Here is a 20844-nt window from a genome sequence, read left to right on the forward strand (position 1 = left end):
TATCATGTATATTGATTCTGTGCTGAATCCGTGTGCGCAGTCTAGACTGCAGCCACCGCACCATATATACAGACAGTATACAGACACTAGGCCATGTTATAGTGTGCCACTTAATCGACCCCATTGTTTATTCAGACAATAATATCATGGCACGTATATGGAAGGATTCGCCATCCTGGCTAATATTCCATCACAGATGAAGCATCGCAAATGTCACCTGGTATCATCTTATTATATTTGATAGGGATTCAGACACGTGGTTACGGTACAGTCGGAATCGTAAAACGGACTCTTGCTTTTAGTAGATATAAGCAAAGTCCATTGTTCGACTCCGATAGCATAAGTATGTGTCTGTTAAACACTATCGAATAGTGGTTGGTTGGTTTGGTTTGTTGTTTTGTTTTGTTGTTTTGCTCTCCCTACGATGACTATTTCAGAACTGTTATACGAATTATGCACAGATTGTTTCCCATATATACAGCATGTTGCTACGCGGAGCGCTGTCATCCCATCAGGCGCGGATAACGGTTAGGCGTCGCATGCATGCCTAAAAATGATAACGCCGCAGTGCGTATATATGTATATTAAGATGATCGCGTTTGTTCAAGTGGGTAAAGCATGTCTATGACCACCCCAACGTACACTACCAGTATGTTAAACTATATATGTTTGTTATTTAAAGTCACTGTGACTCAGCAGTATTCGAGCTTTATATTACGGGGGCCTGTAAATAATGGCCGTTTCTTTGAACGGGACCTTTGTTCTATAATTTACGTATCTGCATTACCACCGAATCCCTGTCTCAAAGATTAACCATAATTCTCAATACAATCTAGGAAGGACCCTCTTTATTATTCGCAGAAAGTATTAGAGGCAAATGGAATTTATATATCATCCAAAACTGGCTCCCACAGGAGATATCGCTTGGATGAGATCAAGCGATATCTACACTGTAGATATCGCTGCAATGAAATTACACCACACTACTTTGCAGACCATTGTGACATCACTGTTACCATGACGTCACAATCAAATGACATCACTAATGGCTCTGCTACTGAAGCTGTTAGCAGTACTTTGTACACTGAAAACACTGCCAATTACTGTCTACAAATTGAAAAAGTTGGAAGAATGATGTTGGATGATATATAAAATCTCACCCTCGTGTCTTTTGACATCACATATATCAACACTCGTTGATAAAAGTGGCAAAAATCATCGGCAAGCCTCGGAATTTTTCCACTTTTATCAGCTCGTGTTGATATATTTGATATCAAAAGACACTCGGGTGAGATTCTCTATGAATACGATGTGAAATCTCAAAAACTCAAAGGATTTGCTTGATGTTTTGCAACCTTAGAAAAAACAAAACAAAGTTAAATGATGTCAAATCATTTGATTTTTTAACTTTGTTCACCACTTGGCCCACAAGATTAACTTTCCTTCCTTGGTCCATGGGGAATTTGACACTTAACCTGTTGACCATATATATATATATATATATATATATATATATATATATATATATATATATATATATATAGTAATAATTAAATAAGTTGAGTAAGATTGAACACAGTTTTAATTGGCTTGCGCTAGCTCATCAGGCCATAACTGAAGTAGTAACATATAGTTACGTGACGTCATATATATATATATAATCTTCAAAGGTTCAGGGCAATTTGTCAAAAATGAAAACAAATGTCATCTCGGGAAGTTTACTAGGAAAACTATATGTGAAATGTTACACTTCCTCATTGATAACATCTATTTGCGAAGTTCGGAGATAACGACATTAAGGAAAGAAGTAGGCATCCCCATGGGCACCATTTGTGGCTCACCTGACGTCCTCGCAGTATAGAATCCCGATAACGGCACTTTGCAAAACAGACGTTCTAAGTGGTGTCTTGTTTACCATGTTCCTTTATGCATTTGAGTCGGACTGTCTTCATTGATTGACAAAACCAATGTTTGTTTGTTGTTAACGCCGCACTCAGCAATATTCCAGCTATATATGACGGCGGTCTGTAAATAACCGAGTCTGGACAAGACAATCCAGTGATTGACATCATGAGCATCGATCCACGCAATTGGGATCGATGACATGCATCAACCAAGTCACCGAGCCTGACCACCCGGTCCAGTTAGCAGCATCTTACGACAAACATAGTCGCCTTTCACACAAAATCAATGATTGGCGTTTGGTGGCACATCCGTCCAGCTTCAAGAACATACATGCAAGATTTAAGCATGGTATTGCACTGGGACCAAGCAGGACGTCCAACAATCGACTCTCATAAGAGTGAGTGAGTTGGGTTTAACGCCGCTTTTAAGAGTATTCCAGCAATATCACGGCGTGTCAGCTTAATGTGGGAAGAAAGCCCGAAGTGATGCAGGTCTCAGTCGTTTACCACTTCGGTGAAATATTGGGGGGACCTATTCAAGCCGGATCTCCACAGGGTCCCGTTATATCCCTGTGGATAACTATCGAGGTATACCTGCAGTCAGGTTCTATTGTTCTTTCATTTATCAGCGTGGGTTGTTTGTTTGTTTGTTGTTTAACGCCGCACTCAGCAATATTCCAGATATATGACGGTGGTCTGTAAATAACCGAGTCTGGACCAGACAATCATGAGCACCGATCCACGCATTTGGGATACGGTGACATGCACCAACCAAGTCAGCCAACCTGACCACCCGATCCCGTTAGTCGCCTCTTACGACAAGCAGGGTTTGCTGATGACCTATTCTACCCCGGATTTTCACGGGCGTGTTTTGAATTGATACGCGCGTCCCCCCAAATGGGGTTACTAGAATTTGTGTATGTCATTACCTCAAGTGATAGTATTGATTTTATCTCGTCGTCGGTGTTCTGCCAATTTATGAAATATTCAAATACTAGTATTTGTGGGTTGTCAAGGATTTTAGAGTGCAAAGTAGCATTTTGGATGTAATGCTTGAAGTATCGCGTCATCTTTGAGCATCATGGGAATTTTGGGTCAAATAGGTCTGAGGTACTTCATGCTTGTAACCCGTGAAGATCCGGGGTAGAATTGATATTCAGCAATCCGTGCTTGTCGTAAGAGGCGACTAACGTAGTCGGGTGGTCAGGCTCGGTGACTCGGGTGATGCATTTCACCGTTTCCCAATTGCGTCGATCGATGCTCATGATGTCAATCACTGAAATGGTCCAGACTCGAATACTTACCTACCTATTCATCTAGCTGGAATATTGCCGAGTGCGTCCTAACACAACAAACACACAAACAAAACGTCATGCTTGTCGAAGGAGCGGACTAAAATTGGTATATGGTGGTCGGAATCTGTGACTCGTTTTCGTGGCATCATACATTTCCATAACCCCCACGGCGAATCACATTGCTCGTGCTTTTCGGAGTCACTGGTTTGCCTGGTCAGGACTCGGTAATTTGCAGGCTGTCGCATAAAAATGACGCAACATTCACTTACTCCTCAAACCACAAGCTCGACTTAGAGATACGACCATCGTAAGTATAATAGATGCGTAGGTCGTCGAACAAAGGTCCCGTTCAAAAATATGTCTCCTCTTTCTTTGTTGGACTGGTTCCTGTGACGTAGACGATGCCGGCCAAATAATTAAGGATGGACACGTTCCCGATGATCTTGGCCAAAAATTACGCGATGAGAACAAACGAGATGCGAACATCGTGTTCTTGTGTTAGAGCAGACGGTTGCAACGCGACGTACTCTTCCCCCAACGTACTTGACGCAGACCGTCTACTCCCTGTTGCTTCTCGAACAACATATAGGCCTATCGAGGCTGCTGTTTCCGTCAAGCTGAAAATACCGCTCGGTCGGCTCTGCTGCGCTGACGGCGATTTCATATGACCCACTTTCCAACAAACCGACGACGATTCGACCTCCACAAGCACGCTCAACCCACGTGATATAGATTATGACGTCATCTGTTCGTTCTCACGAGCCTTTGTCCCTGCGTTGCATAGTAACAGTACTCGCCGAGCCGACAAGTTGGCGCGATCAATTGCTCAGTCACGTGATCTCGAATGTTGGCCTCAGTACGTCGCCCATTCTTGCTGTATAACGGAACACTTTTTTATGTCTTTTAGTGTGGGATCGCAAGATGTCATTTTAAAATCGGATTTCAGAGCATATTTACACATATTGCATATTTATAACGCAAATAACAACAGTAATGATAAACACTTCCGTATTTGAAGTTTGAATATTAATAACAATTTTTACCCAAGTTGCTCGTTATAACACAATTTCCCGTAGTGAACCACGGTCTCTTTATAAGGTATACCTCGCGTAAAATGGAAAACCATGGACTCGAACATGATATTTTAGGTCAGTAATGAAGGGCCGCTGTAGAAGTCATTGGGTGGGGATGCAGTGAGACGGATGACCTGCCATGTTAATCACACACATCATATCTAAATTCATTTATTCAGAACCGTATATATATCTTTAGCTAAAGAGATAGTGAATATCACTGAATCACAGTTGGATGAAACACACGTTAATATTCCTTCCGGTTTCAATCAATTCACGACGGGAGGTAAAGTAAATATTTGGGATCTAAATTATATTTCATCCTGACCCGAGACTAGCGGAGCGTGACGTCGAATTTCTTCACACGACTACATGTGTATGGCCCGTGCTCCAGGTTCATTTGACCGCAGATGTTTCAATGAACGGCGAGACCATGCATTGACACATGCTAACATGCTACATCTCATAACATTATAAACTCGTTTGTTATGTTGATAGTACCCCCGACCGTTTGATGTACAGAGGACAAATGAATGACACAAACAGTTTCTGTTAGGGGGTAATATGGGAATTTAACTATTATTGGACCATGGACATGGGACATAAGACGACAAAACCGCTGTTAGTGGATTGGGTAGGTCGATTAGGGTGGGGATGGGGTGTCATTCTATTGTTTCAAATATAAAAGGAACGTTATTTAGCGACTGATCCCTATAAAGCGGTTAATTATTACTACTGGTACTTAATAATTCGTATAGCTACAACTACTACTGTACGTTATTGCTAGTACTATTATTTTGTTACTCTCACTACTGGTAATATTGCTACTACTACTACTACTACTACTACTACTACTACTACTACTGTCCCGCGACCCGTGAAGATCCGGGGTAGAATAGGTCTTCGTCAACCCATACTTGTCGTAAAAGGTGACTATGCCTTTGTGGTAAGAGCCTACTAAGAGGCGACTAACGGGATCGGGCGGTCAGGCTCGCTGACTTGGTTGATGCTTGTCATCGATTCCAATTGCGTGGATCGATGCTCATGATGTCAGTCACTGGATTGTCTGGTTCAGGCTCGATTCTTCAATGACCGCCATCATATAGCTGGAATATTGCTGAGTGCAGCGTTAAACAACATACAAACAAACAAACATACTACTACTACTACACATCGCATCCTGAAGGCGTGGATTGTTGTTCCTGCCATCGCACCAGGAATACTTGGATTGTTGTTACCGTCTCGCACACTAAAAGCGTGGATTGTTGTTCCTTCCATCGCGACCGCCTCCGTGGTTCTGTGGTAGAGCGTCCGCCCGGAGAGCGGAAGGTCCAGGGTTCGATCCCGGGCCGCGTCATACAAAAAGACGTTAAAAGATGGTACTTGTTGTTACCCTGTCTGGCGCTCGGCATTAAGGGGCTAAAACAAGGACTGGTCGGCTCGGAGTCAGTATACTGTGTCTGAGTGGGGTATTCATGTTAAACTGCGGCATGGTATCTCAGTGAGCTAGCACTATAAATCGGCATCAGTCCGGACTAGTACAAGCAGCCACACAAACACACACATGTACATGCACGTCGCTATATAAGTGCAATAATCTTGGACGCGACGTTAAACCCAATTTCACCTCACCTCACCTCACCTCCTTCCATCGCACCTTGAAAGCGTGGATTGTTGTTCCTGCCATCGCGCCCTGGAGGTGTGGATTGTTGTTCCTGCTATCGCGCCCTGAAGGTCTGTGGATTGTTGTTGCTGCTATCGCGCCCTGAAGGTGTGGATTGTTGTTCCTGCTATAGCGCCCTGAATGTGTGTGGATTGTTGTTCCTGCTACTGTGCCCCGAAGGTGTGCCATGAAGGTGTGGATTGTTGTTCCCGACTCGCACCCTGAAAGCGTGGATTGGTGTTCCTGCCATCGGATCCTGAAGGCGGGGATTGTTGTTACTGCCAACCACCTGACGACGTGGAGTGTTGTTCCTGCCATCGCACCCTGAAGGCGTGGATTGTTATTCCTTTGCAGATAGCTGATATGTCTGGTCTAGACCTTATAACATTCATTATATAGTTATATGTCGTTGTTAAAAACAACCACTCTCATTTCTCATTGGATCTTTTGAAACCAGATATATTAAAAATAAGCTCAACCGAACTATCTCATACATGATGTAGCTTCATTGCTGGTAAATGGCGGCAGGGCCTCTTAATAAAAAAATCCATTATGAGTTGGAGGAACGCTACCGTGCATGTAGTATTCAGATATATTCGGTTCCTTATAGTGACGTTATTCCTTAATCCACCGTAGTTGTCTACATGTACGGATGAAGATGTCCTAGGCAGGACATCTACACCATGTCGCATAGTTAAAGCATCGACTCTGTTGCCATGGTGATGTGAACTGCTTTCATATGCATGTAACCATGGTTATATCTGTCCATTCAAGGTTCGAGGAAGCAGACTGCGTCTCGTCTTGAAGTGCGGTCTTACGGACTTACAGGGCAGTATCTACTCCTACAAGATGACCTAATAAGCCAAACGCTGAACGTTTCTGATATTTTGATATAGATCTTCGAAAAAATACAGACCCACTTGTAAATCGAACACTTGTTCATATAACGGAGAGTTACTAACCTTTTAGTCACAAAATAATCATACGACACGGAGTGTTCTCCTAAATTACTTCAGTCCCTGAAGATATAGCTGAAACATATAGAACAATCTGTGTCGTGTGATTATTATGTGAATTTCTTGAATGTGAACTCCCTGCTATATTCCCTTATATATTTCGCTGTGTCATTTTGACATAAGACCCACCCACCCCACACCCTCCATTAATTTCATCGGACCCCCCTCCACTATAATAAATGACCACTACGATAAGTCCATTTAACCAATTGTTTACAAACAAGCAGTATGTTAATATGAAATATAAATCCTTAATTAACACATGCACGACACACATGTTCTCACTACAGTATATTCCTATACTGTTTATACAACAGAGTATTTGGCCAACATCTGCCTTATTTACACATAACGAGGTCGATTCCCGCTCTCAATATCACTCGTGCTGAGCTCGAGGTTCGTGTACAACGAACATTGGATGCACGTCCGAACTTGTGCGTGCGCGCTCTTTGTTTTGTGCGGACGAACCCACCTGCTCGTTAGACTGAGAGGCAGCGGTAGCCTTTATTCTTTTGGACAATAATAAACGATCTTTGACCCATAAGAATGACCACTGGTTTGTTTATATAAAGCAAGAATAAAAAATATCATTACCTTTCAAATTCTTTTTTTTAAACATTCATTACTATAAATTGTTACAATTTATTGTGTGGAGGTTGTAACCGGGAGCAACCATTTTATTTGCATGGGGTGGGGCCGGTTTTTAAAAGAAAATAATTAAACTCTTGTTTTACTGATATAAATTACATATGCCTGGCATTGTAGTAAAAAATACAATAGACCTTTTTCTTTTAGACTATGAATATGACATGAACATGCAGCAGAATATGTATATTTATTTTTAAAAAATAATTGAGCAGCTTTTTATGTTGGAGAAAATAACTGATCTGGGAGAAAAGTAAGGGAAAAATAATATTTTATGGTTGTTTTTGTGTATGTATGTGTTATGGTCTTTTTGTGTACGTGCAATAATCGTCTTGTTATAAGGGGGCATGAATTGGTTCTAAAGAAAATGCGACAGGCTGGGTTAATCAAACAGTTTTAGGTTTCTCTTCATGTCCACCTCGACCAGCTGTTTATTCATTGGCCATCGAAGTGGAACGCCTATTCAGTGAAACTCCAGTTCGATATTGTAACCATTCTATTTTGAGACAATGTATACGGGGTAGATTCCTTGCGGTCAAATTCCTTGCGCTTATTTGGACAAACTCCAGACTTTGCTAGTCATCTTTGTTTACAATTTAATGGGAGTTCTTTCCACCAGGCCTGACACGTTTTGACCCCGGCAAGGTACATAAGTTGAGAATTGGTGTGCTTAGACAAAGATCTAACACTACTTAAATAACTGAACTCATAGCTGTATTTATGGACAGAATTATCCATGCGCTTTATAGGCGAAAGAGTGGCGCTAGCGCCGGTGTAAGGAGCTGGATTGTTTACTGTCCTTTCTATCCGTCACAAATATATACCATAAATCAGTCATAATATTTAAATTGGTTTTTTTTAGTTAAAATAACTAATATCACAACTATAACATAACCATAATTTATCTTTCTGTCATACTTTGTATGATAATACGGGTAAACATGATTAAAATGAAAACCACAAGCTAAATGTATTCAAATCAATGGAAACTAAACGGGCTTTCCACGAGATGATTCGCTTACAAAACACAGTGTAAACTACACAAAGTGCCCGGATGAACCTCAGTGGTCTGGGGTGCAGGCTTCAAACCTGTAGCCGACTGACGTCGGAGTGGTTCAATTCCACCTTTCGGGCGAGCCTCTTTAATAATGCATTATTTTGCAAGACTTGCATCATTGTACGGGTAAAGTAGTACAAAATTATAGGTACACGGATCTTCATTTTTCTAGATATTTAGGGGATAAAATGTCTTTATAGAGGAGTGCCATTTTTTTTATATGAACAGCCCAAAGTTATATTGGAGAAAAACTCGGCCTCCAAACTACTCACATTTCAACTTTGTTCCAGTCACATTAAATTCTAGCAAAGTTGAAGACCTAGGACATTGGATTCAAGTCAACAACAGTCTTCTATCGCGTTTTTGTGATGAAAATCAATCTACTAGTTATTGATTACTTAAATTGTACACTGAGTATATATACGAACCGTTAGACTGGACGTGGGTGGAGTCACACTGTTGCAGAGAGAGTGTATATATGAACCGTTAGACTGGACGTGGTTGGAGTCACACTGTTGCAGAGTGAGTGAGTGTATATATGAACAGTTAGACTGGACGTGGGCGGAGTCAAACTGTTGCAGAGTGAGTGTATATATGAACCGTTAGACTGGACGTGAGCGGAGTCACACTGTTGCAGAGTGAGTGTATATATGAGCAGTTAGACTGGACGTGGGCGGAGTCAAACTGTTGCAGAGTGAGTGTATATATGAACCGTTAAACTGGACGTGAGCGGAGTCACACTGTTGCAGAGTGAGTGTATATATGAACCGTTAAACTGGACGTGAGCGGAGTCACACTGTTGCAGAGTGAGTGTATATATGAACCGTTAGACTGGACGTGGGCGGAGTCAAACTGTTGCAGAGTGAGTGTATATATGAACCGTTAGACTGGACGTGAGCGGAGTCACACTGTTGCAGAGTGAGTGTATATATGAGCAGTTAGACTGGACGTGGGCGGAGTCAAACTGTTGCAGAGTGAGTGTATATATGAACCGTTAAACTGGACGTGAGCGGAGTCACACTGTTGCAGAGTGAGTGTATATATGAACCGTTAAACTGGGCGTGAGCGGAGTCACACTGTTGCAGAGTGAGTGTATATATGAGCCGTTAGACTGGACGTGGGCGGAGTCAAACTGTTGCAGAGTGAGTGTATATATAAACCGTTAAACTGGACGTGAGCGGAGTCACACTGTTGCAGAGTGAGTGTATATATGAGCCGTTAGACTGGACGTGGGTGGAGTCACACTGTTGCAGTGTGATTTAGACAAGAACATGCTTATCTCACATTACATGAAGATCAGCGGTTGTGTGAAGATCATTATTTTCGTCCTGGATATCCAGTCCAGGCCTATTTTGGAAGCTTGACCACTGTTGCTGCTTCTTAATTATTACCACGGTCTTTTTAGTTATAACAACCACCTTTGTATTTTATACTACCTTTGAGTTTTATATTGCCAGAGTAATTACTTTGTAATAACTTTGCAGTAATGTGTATTGATTTGTAATCCTAGTTAATATTAAAATAAAACTGTTAATTGAATACCATTTCTTTGTTCTAAATTCTTTTGAGTATACAAGGCCGTAGTTAACTTTATTTTGACGGGGGGGGTGGGGATTATGTTTTCTATAAAAAGTCCAGGGGGCAACTGGTATGGGTTTCTGGGTTAATTTATTGTTTAGGAAGTCGACACGTAACAATGCCTATAAAATTATTCACTCATATGATTGGTTATATGGGTATTGGGTATTAGCCAGCTGTGGTAGCGATGTCAGAGTACTGGCAGTCCTAGACAGAGTCTGCAGTGAAGGCCCAAGACGGACACCTGCCAACAGGACGACTGCTGGTCACTTCAGTCGCAAGGCGTCCAATAGAACGTTACGCGGCTACAGCTACAACTACTAATGCCTGAATTGTTTAGAACAAATCCTTCGACTATCAAAAACTGAAACGTGAAAACCATATAAATTAATATTTGTTTATTCTGCCAATCAGAATTAACTAAAATGTTATAAGACAACTCTTTTACTGTCGCTATCAATATATTTAAATTATTTAAACACAATGAACAAAATCCATTGAAAACACAAAAGATTATGACGAATCGTGACTGGTGTTTTTCAACATATAAGCTGGTCAAATGCCCAGCGGCCAAATGCGATGTTCAGCGATTAATCTCTCCACATTTGACAAAAACTGTCATGAAATGTATACATGTTGTTTTGGAACAATTGGTTTGTTCTCTCTAAATATTGAAAGAAGGTGAGGCAGTACAACCTTAACATCAATACATGACACTTCTTTTATTCTATGTCACGTTTCAGAGCTACTTCTGGCTCCTTCAGGGGCGGTCGGATAGCCTAGTGGTTAAAGCGTTCGCTCGTCACGCCGAAGACACGGTTTCGATTCCGACAAAGGTACTGTGAAGCTCATTTCTGGTGTCCCCCGCCGTGATATTGCTAGAATATAGCAAAAAGCGGCGTAAAACCAAACTCACTCATTCCTTCATCAGGTGAAATTCTGAAGGAGCAATAAGTAGGTCTGAAACACTGTTACAAAGAACAAAAGAAGATGCTATCCATACGTCATGTATTTATGTTCTTCCAACTTCAAAATGCCGATCAAACACTTCAACCTTAATATGATTGATACAAATAATAAATTTTAGACTCATACAGTGCATATTGTGCAGTTAATCCCTGCTCAAGGGTACTCAGTGATATGAAGAAGAGGGTGATCTTGACTGTTGACCGGAAGCTATTGACATCCTCCGGAAGCTCATTCCTGAGCAGCGCCACCTCTGCTCAAGGTTCCGTTTTCATATGTTTTTGTCGGGGCTGTGGCACCACTTTCTGTTGTTGGCATACCGTTTCAGGTTGGCAAAGACCGCCTTTGTGGTCTAGTGGTAGAGCGTCCGCCCGGAGAGCGGAAGGCGGTGGTTCGACCCCGGCCGCGTCATACCGAAAGACGTTAAAAGATGGTACTTGTTGTTATCCTGTCTGGCGCTCGGCATTAAAGGGGCACTGATCTAACGCATTTCCCCGGACTGGTTGTTGCCTTTGTTATTGTTTTTTCCCCCGTGAGTACCCGGATGATACGTAACGCAACTGAGCGTGACCAGAGACTGGGCTACCGTCTGCAAGGACAGCTAAATAAACTTGGAGGCTGGAGGCAATATTTGTTTTACGCATTTTTGCATAAACACTGATTGGTTAACTGTGATCTATAAAGATTTAGACAAAGGGCGCATGTTAATTAATCTCTTCAGCCTAAACAAACAAAGAAAAAGAACGGCGGAGCTCATCGGATGTCGTCATTTGGAAATACCCCAGATGGTTATAGGTTAATACTAAAAAAGGATCCCTGCAGTGAAAGCATTTTCGGATTTCGGATTGCGTCAATAATACGATTACTACTCCCTTGTTGTCATCCACGTTTTCTCGTATAACCCTACGATTGTGTATTTGTCGTCAATCACTTGATGCTCAGTTAATGTATTTATTACAGGTACAATTAGTGGTAGCACCACTTAGATTACCTGACAAAGGTTCCCATTTGGCATTTATTGTGTCTGGGGTGATTATTCAATCTAAATCCAGGTTTGAAGTGAGGTGAAATGTGTGTTATGTAATATGCACGTGGCAGACCAGCAAGAGGCGAATGATCAGTTGATTTACTTTTTTTTTGTAAATCAACGGATCGTTCCTGGTCATCAAAGGATTAACAGAAAATACGTTGATTGATTAATTACTGTTATCTTGCACAGTTGATATGTCAAAAGTGAGTGTTTACATGTCTAGGTTTACTAAAACAAAGGGAATACACTCATACCATGGCGTGAAGTGCCGATGTAAAAACAACATACTTTGTTCAAAGGGTTAACTGATAATACGTTGTTTGATTGATCATTGTTATCTATCACTCAATGGATGTTTTAGGAACCGTGGACGTTATGAAAATAGTTGTCACGTGGGCTTTCCCAGCCGACCATTGAGACTTGACACCTATGTAAAACACCTGAAACAATCCAAGTGATCATTTGAGAAACGAACACGGGTTATAATATCCCGAAACGATATATATCTTTTAAAATATTTGATTGTCACAGAGACACGTGACATCGAATACGTTTCTTTGTACAGCTGCAGACGAGTGGGATATTGTTCCTTTTTGTGGATATTCATGGATACATTCACGAACAAGGAAGCTGCCTAAAATTTATACACATAACTTTGGTAGGTTGTAATTATAGTATTTGCATTTTGTTTTCCTTCTTTTGAACCGATTCGTTCTTGTTTCTCTACGTCTTGGTTGAGAAATTCTTCAATGCGCGATAGACGTTGTTTTCACAGGTCTTTTCCTTTGTAAGCGTGTATATATTACCGTCAGTTTGTAAAATGTGATTCTCTCAGGCAATTTATAAAATGTGCAAATATTTCAGTCATTTTGACTAAAAAAATCTGCCCAGATTGATTAAGACGATCAAAAGGGCCTACAAACATCACAACAGATTATTATGTAGGATTAGAAGCCAAACAACATAGACATGTACTTTTCAACGTAACATTTTCAGTCTCTTGGTGATGATATTAAACATCAAAATGTTTGGAGTTCGTTATTATAATAATACAGATGGAAATGGGTTTTTTCAGTCACTTTGAAAAATAACTGAATATTTAGACGTTTAATAAATTTGAAAATGTTACACATTTTGACAGTAAAAAAATATACATACTATAAAAAAAACAATGCTCGGGTGAAATATTTACTTTGTGTTGCAAGTCAAAATAGTGTAAACGAAAATCGCAAACTTGCCAAGCAAGTGACTTATCAAAACTTCGTCACCACCGATGCTACCCACAAAGATACCTACATTTCCTTATTATCTCGAAAACAGTATTTCATTTTGTTGATCAATGTGACCATACGTCCTTATTACTACCCATAAAAGTGACTAATGCGCTTACGAATGGCGCAGCAGAGGTCGCGAACTAGTCTAGATTTATGCTATACATCCGGGTACTCACTGGGAAAAAACAATAACAAAGGCAACAACCAGTCCCGGGGAATTGCGTTAGATCAGTGCCCCTTTAAGGGTCTAAAACTAGAACTGGTAGGCTCGGAGTCAGTATACTGTGTCTGAGTGGGGTGTTTATGTTAAACTGCTGCATGGTATCTCAGTGAGCTAGCACTATAAATCGGCATCAGTCCTGACTAAAACAAGCAGCCACACACACACACACTCGTGCATGCGCGTCTCTATATAAGTGCAATAATCTTGGATCCGACGTTAAAACCAATTTCATCTCACCTTATTTCATCATGGTGGACAGTTGGGAGGTTAGTGCTTGGTCGTGGTTCCAGGCGTACCGTTCCTGCTTGCAAAGTCTCGGAATCTCAAACCGACTTGGTAGCTCGCAGTATCTGTGTCTTCAGCTTGACGGGTATCATGGCCGACATCACTGGCACGTTGCTGGAACTGGTTACAGAAATGTTTTCCATCGTCCATCTTTAGGGACGTGAATTTCTTTTCTGCTTAACGAGTCCGCATTTCTATTCTTCTTTCCCGATCAGTGCCGAATGACAAGGTTAAACTGTGTCAGTTCTCCAATCCATCGTGTTTCAGTCACACCTAACTTTACAGCTGTCTGCACATAGCTTAACGGGTCATTGTCTGTGTAGACCGTACATTCAGATGGTACTTGTTGTAACCCTGTCTGTCACTCGACATTAAGGGGCTAAAACTAGGACTGGTCGGCTCGGAGTCAGAATACTGTATCTGAGTGGGGTATTCATATTAAACGGCGGCATGGTATCTCAGTGAGCTAGCACTATAAATCGACATCAGTCCGGACTAGTACAAGCAGCCACACACAGCCACACACAGCCACACACACACACACACACACATTGTATGTACACTGGAGGAAGACTATTCACAGCTCCATACATGTCACGTCGAAAATCAGATTCAGTTCTCTTTATGAAGTTTGGTGTGATCATTGGTGGGAAGATGCATATGAAGTTTTCAGCATTATTTAGCTTCAAGATTTATGACAGATGTAATATTGCTTGAGTTTTCTAATATGGCTGCTGGCAAAATGGCTTCATAAGGTGTTCATCTCACCCACAAGTATCAGATCTCTGGCTTTTTTTTATGTTTTGGAGATTTTAAAAATATTTTCTTAAGATCAAATGGACATTAAAATTTGATGCCTTGAACAAACTTGAACCCCATTATTGCAACAATCATCCACACAAACTTTGGGCTGAATCCATCAAGCTATTTTTAGATATGTACTGTTTGTTTGTTATTTAAATCTGTATTGAGCAGTATTTCAGCTATCTGACAGGATCTGTAAAATAATCGAGTCTGGACCAGACAATCTAGTGATTGACATCATGAGCATCGATCCAAGCAATTAGGATACGATGACTTGCATCAAACCAGTTTAGCGAGTCTGACCACCCGATCCCGTTAGTCAGCTCTTACAACAAGTATAGTCGCCTTTTATAGCAAGCAAGGGTTGCTGAAGACCTATTCTACCCTGGATCTACACAGGTTCAGAGATATAAAAATGTATAAAGCAAATGGAAGATGATGCTGGACACTGGACAACTTGAGACCAGGTGAGCTAATAATACAAGGCTATCATCATGAGTCCCTCCAAACTCCTCTGACCTTGCCTTGATCTCAGATCTTAAAGACAGGAAGGAGGAGGATCTGCTAATAGGTGACAGACCGAAAAAACAATAGGTTTCATGTGAAAAGATCTGATGTGAATATATGTGAATAGGTGATGTGAACCTACAACGCTTTCCACACCTGAACAAGTGTTACGATCTGCAGGGGGCATGGATGGCCCAGTCGTCTAAGGCGCCAACTGTAAATCATCAGTGTGCCAGGTATTTGGCCATCCTGTCTGTGAAAAAGATGGCTTACGCACCACAGATAAGATTGATTGGTTGGTTGGTTGTTTTACGCAGCGCTCAGCAATATTCAAGTTATATTACGGCGGTCTGTAAAATAATCGAGTCTGGACCAGACAATCCAGTGATTGACATCATGAGCATCGATCCAAGCAATTGGGATCGATGACATGCTTCAACCAATTCAGCGATTCTGACCACCCGATCCCTTCAGTTGCCTCTTACAATAGGCATAATCGCCTTTTAAGGCAAGCATGTGTTGCTGAAGACCTTTTCTACCCCAGATCTTCCACAGATAAGAGCACGTGCAAGTATCGTGATGTATATCAGATCGTGAGCAAGGTATCATGACACACATCGGATCGCACAGTTGATGTATCTTCCCAGCCCTACTGCATAAACTGCCGGACACTGGACAACCTGTGACAACATAAGCTCTTCAGGCCAGGTGGGCTAATATTGCGAAGGCTATTAACATGATCAACATTCCTCTGACCTGGGCTTGATCTCAGATCTTAAAGGCAGGAGGAAGATCCTGCCTATATCTGACAGACCACAGATTTACTGAAATATCTTTATTCTTGATTGATGAGAATGTACAATTGAAACAAACAATGATCAACAACAATGACCAGTGAAACCAGGTAACCATGGTAACAGTGTCACAGCAAGTTCCCATCTCACGGTTGCCACCTTGTACTGTTTCCATGGTAACAGTGTCACAGCAAGTTCACCTCTCAGAGTCTTCTCTTGCTGTTTCCTTGGTAACACTTTAACAGCAAGTTCACATTTAACAGTCTCCTCCTCATCATGTTACCATGGTAGCACTGTCACAGCAAGCGGACACCATTCAGTCCTCCCAAACTTCTTTTTGTTACCATGGTAACACTATCACAGCATGTGCACATCGTTCAGTCCTCCTCTTCTTCATCATCACCAAAAGACAATAAATTAGAGTTTTTCACTTTTTTTGAAGATGACTGTTTATCTTTCTTCTCCCCCTCTTTCTTCTTCTTTCCTGATGTGCTCACCGTCAGTTCCGTGTTAGTTTCCAACTCTGCCGATCTCTTCACAGGTTTCTTAAACGTGATTTTGCCTTCTGTGGTGATGTCGTCCACACTGGCAGCTGAAACGAAAATCATATAACTTAACAATATTAGAGTGAGTCAATTGGGTTTCGCTTCGCTCTTAACAGCCTGAAGTCATGTAGGTCTAAAACCATGCAAACGTCTATCACTTTGGTGAAACCCGTGAGTACGGGTATGGTGCTGACAAACCTAGAATCATCAGGGCAAACTGGAATTTGGGACCCACAATCATAGGTTTCAGGCGCGTCCAAAGGACGTAACTCTGCACAGTGAATTGCAGCGCCTTAGACAACATCAAAATTGGAGCTCTATGCTGATATATCTGCTTGTATTTTTGTAAATACTTTTGTTTGTTAAAAACTGCATAATATTCTAGCTAAGTTATGTGGAACTCTGTGTGTGTGTGTGTGTGTGTGTGTGTGTGTGTGTGTGTGTGTGTGGCTGTGTGTGTGGCTGTGTGTGTGTGTGTGTGTGTGTGGCTGCTTGTACTTTAAACTGTCCTGTGTTTCGTTACAGTACCTTAGGTACACCACTGTCACAGGCTAATTTGCATATCATGTGACCAGACTTTTCTCTTGTTTGTAAACAAACACGCTTTTTCAGACATCAGAACAGTACGGACTAATGCAAGTATTGGGGGTGGTTTACATATTGTTTTGCATAATTATATAGGTATGCTGCTATAACTGCATGACAATACATATTTACACATCAAAGTGACCATATCACTAGCTCTCCATGGGTCTTCAATGACAGCTAATGAAGCTGTACAACCATTGGATAACAACGCAAATGGAAATAATTTTTCATGATTTAGGATGTTTTCTCAATGAAAGTTAACCATTCTATGACATATGTTTATCTAGATATATCGACGTGTCAAAAATGAAACGGATGAAAAACATATGTAATATCTTGAATGGACTGTGTAGGATGTGACAAATCGTCACATGGCGCTGGGCTGTGGCACAGATACTATGCTGGTAGCATGGAACTCTGGGTAGGATAGTGAGTGAGTGAGTTGGGTTTAACGCCGCTTTTAACAGTATTTCAGTTATATCGCGGCGTGTCAGCTAATGTGGGAGGAAAGCCCGAAGTGATGCAGGTCTCAGACGTTTACCACTTCGGTGAAACCCACGAGCACGGGTTTGGTGCTGACAAACCTAGAAACATAATCGGGGCGAACCGGGATTCGAACCCACAATCATAGGTTTCCGGCGTGCCCAAGGGACGCAACTCTGCACAGTGAATCGCGGCGCCTTAGACGACAGGGCCACCTGTGCCCCCCGTAGGATAGTGAGGTATAACAATTCAGATTCAGATGCAGTTTTTATGAAATGAACACAAACCACACCTGGGGACAACAACATTGCACAATGTAGGCATGAAACTTGTAGTATCGTATTAGACGTAATAAACCCCCAGGGCACTCTCAAAATTAGAAATAGGGGGCCTTATTAGAATAAAATTTTGATGAAAAAAAAAACAGTTGAAAGATCGTGAATTTCATGGTTGATGCTGACAGCCTGAAATGATACAAAAGAAGAATATAATACACAACAGATATATTTTTCAAGAATTTAATTGCCCATAATTAAGGGTGCATATAACACACGAGTGCGTTTTATACACGAATAAATAAGTCTTGTGTACTTTCATCAATCGGAAGGGGTGCTAATTGGGATTGTCCATTAGCCAATATGTCAGCTAATATCGCTATGGGCGCTTATTAGAGCGGGGCACTTATTATGTCGAATACGGTAGTAATAATAGTTGATACCTGTTTTCTCGGATTCTTTCTTGGCATGGTCAGCCTGATCTTCTGTGAGATCCCCATCCTTGAGGACAACAACCACGGGTTTCTCATCCTCCAACTCTGGTGCATCCTCATCCGAGTCCAACTCTGGCTGTTGATACTGGAGAGAGGGAGAGGAAAGTCATGGCATGTCTAAGGGAGAGAACTCTAACCGGTCTAAGGCAAAGGTGGATGTGGGTACTAACCACTGACAGCAGTGTTAGAAATCGGCACTAGTCCTGTAGTCCTTGCCAAACTGCTCAATAGTTAAGGTATCATAAGGACCAGTAAAAAATTGTCATTTTTAAGTGAGTATGGTTTTACACCACTTTTAGCAATATTCCAGCATTATCACGACAGTGGATACCAGAAATAGGCTTCACAAACTGTACCCATGTCGGGAATCGAACCCAGGTCTTTGGCTTGAGTTCGAATCCCGGTTTGCCCCGATTATGTTTCTAGGTTTGTCAGCACCATACCCGTGCTCGTGGGTTTCACCGAAGTGGTTAACTTCTGAGACCTGCATCACTTCGGGCTTTCCTCCCACATAAAGCTGACACGCCGTGATATAACTGGAATAATGTTTAACCCAACTCGCTCACTCACTTTGGCATGACGAGCGAATGCTTTAAGCACAAGGCTCCCCAACCGCCCCTCCATTTGTAAGGGTTCACAGAGCAAATATGTTATCATTATAAAGGCTAGTAGGCTAAAACAGTTTCTATCGCTGCTGACAGTGACTTTACAGACGGTTGCACTGTTTGACATCTTGCCCATGGCTATCATTGTTTAATGTGCCCCATGATAATCTCCCCATGATACTGGATAGACAGTTATTTTGTTGTCAATGACATCCTGAATATCTTCATGTCATCACCTGGGCAACTTCATCACAGGGAGGTGAGGTGAAATGGGGTTTGACGTTGCGTTCATGATTATTGCACTTATATAGCGACGTGCATGCACGTGTGTGTGTTCTTCTGCTTGTACCAGTTTGAGACCGACCTTCTGCCCTCCGTGCAGACGTTCCATTTGCTAGACCACAGAAGTGGTCTTCATCCCAGTCTTATAGCTGGACTACTCGCGAGAAACATGGCCGTCCGAAAACGTGTGATGTCTGAAAACATATTCATCATCCGACGAGACTAGAAATTTACTCATTTTGAGATTAAACTTGTTCTCTTTTGTGAAACAGTAAAACAATCAAGTTGTCATATGTACCACAGTGGGAATAAACATAGCCTGTAATTGGATTTGAACAAGATAAAGAACGTTTATGTTTTGCAAACATAAAAAAAAGTACATTTGGGAAGGATTGGACATTGCCAGAATGCTTTAGGTCACTAGTCATTGCTAGTTAACATGGTTATTTACAGTATTGTTATTGTACAATGTTAATGTGTATGTAATACATGTTATCTGCACATATTTGGCACTAATCTAATCTATGCTGGACATGGAGACTACCGTATTCGACGTAATAAGCGACCAGGGCGCTCTCAAAATTAGAAATTGGGGGCTCTTAATAAAATAAAATTTGGTGGAAAAAAACAGAGTTGAAAGATCATAAATTTCTTGGTTTATGCTGACAGCCTGAAATGATACAAAAGAAAAGTCTGTGCGTATGATACACGACAGATATATTTGTCCAGAATTTATTTGCCCATAATTAATGGCGCATGTAACACACGAGTGCGTATTATACACGAATAATTAAGTCTTGGGTACATTGATTAATCGGAAGGGGTGCTTATTGGGATTGTTCACTAGCCAATATATTAGCAAATATCGTCATGGGCGCTTATTACGTCGAATACGGTAAGTGTTGTTAGATTGTGGATGAGAAAGACATCCAAGTTTCAACAAGACGTTACACCTTTGTGTTGACAGTGGGTCCTTCTTTGTACCCGATCCTTTCCTTGAATTGTTTTATGAAAGACGGTTCGTCATTCTCGACATATTGTACACCTTTTCTGGGATTTCTGGCACCGCGTCCTGGCATTATCAGCTGGATAAGATGTTAAGAAACGTATATAATCGTCGGTCAAGTTCTCTCCATGCGATCAGTTGTTGTATACAAAGGGCGGGTAACTCTAATTACTGACGATTTTATTGTGGTCTACGGGCGCATAACTCTGTCGTCGATTGGTGAGACTTGAAATCAAGTTTGATTTTCTAGCATGAGCAAACATCAGATCACCGGCTCAGCACAGGGACAGCTGTTTTGAAAGACTGACTGTTTGTGTATTTGAAATGTTCAGAAGTGAAATAGGACGACTGTGTTATTTTCTGATGCGCCAGAAGAACTCAACAAGCGTTAGTATATAAGCTATATCAGCATATTTATTGAAGTAGTATGTCTTGTATGCTAACATCATGTG

At 41.4% G+C, this 20844-nt stretch overlaps 1 protein-coding gene and 1 non-coding gene across 2 annotated transcripts; one reads left to right on the forward strand and one right to left on the reverse strand.

Moving 5' to 3' along the window:
* Nucleotides 1–8644: 8644 nt before the first annotated feature.
* Nucleotides 8645–8731, forward strand: Trnastop-uca (transfer RNA opal suppressor (anticodon UCA)). Its single transcript has one exon. It is a non-coding gene; the product is annotated as a tRNA-Sec (tRNA).
* Nucleotides 8732–16397: 7666 nt separating this feature from the next.
* Nucleotides 16398–20540, reverse strand: LOC139446812 (uncharacterized protein KIAA1143 homolog). The gene is made up of 3 exons (XM_071228148.1): nt 20340–20540; nt 18449–18584; nt 16398–16706 (listed from the first exon to the last, which is right to left on the reverse strand). Exons 1-3 carry the CDS (start codon nt 20463–20465, stop codon nt 16492–16494), a joined length of 477 nt encoding a protein of 158 aa, XP_071084249.1. The 5' UTR covers nt 20466–20540; the 3' UTR covers nt 16398–16491.
* Nucleotides 20541–20844: the final 304 nt, after the last annotated feature.

This window comes from Haliotis cracherodii, unplaced genomic scaffold (assembly GCF_022045235.1).
Source record: "Haliotis cracherodii isolate W230 unplaced genomic scaffold, xgHalCrac1.p SCAF_10, whole genome shotgun sequence".
Classification (NCBI taxonomy): Eukaryota; Metazoa; Mollusca; class Gastropoda; order Lepetellida; family Haliotidae; genus Haliotis; species Haliotis cracherodii.

Excerpts from the sequence above, each read along its gene's own strand:
- LOC139446812 (XM_071228148.1), bottom strand. The coding sequence starts at position 20,465 with ATGCCAGGACGCGGTGCCAGAAATCCCAGAAAAGGTGTACAATATGTC. Across the intron at positions 18,585-20,339 it reads GACCCACTGTCAACACAAAG|TATCAACAGCCAGAGTTGGA; the intron begins GTGTAACGTCTT and ends CCCTCTCTCCAG. Across the intron at positions 16,707-18,448 it reads GAAAGAATCCGAGAAAACAG|CTGCCAGTGTGGACGACATC; the intron begins GTATCAACTATT and ends TTTTCGTTTCAG.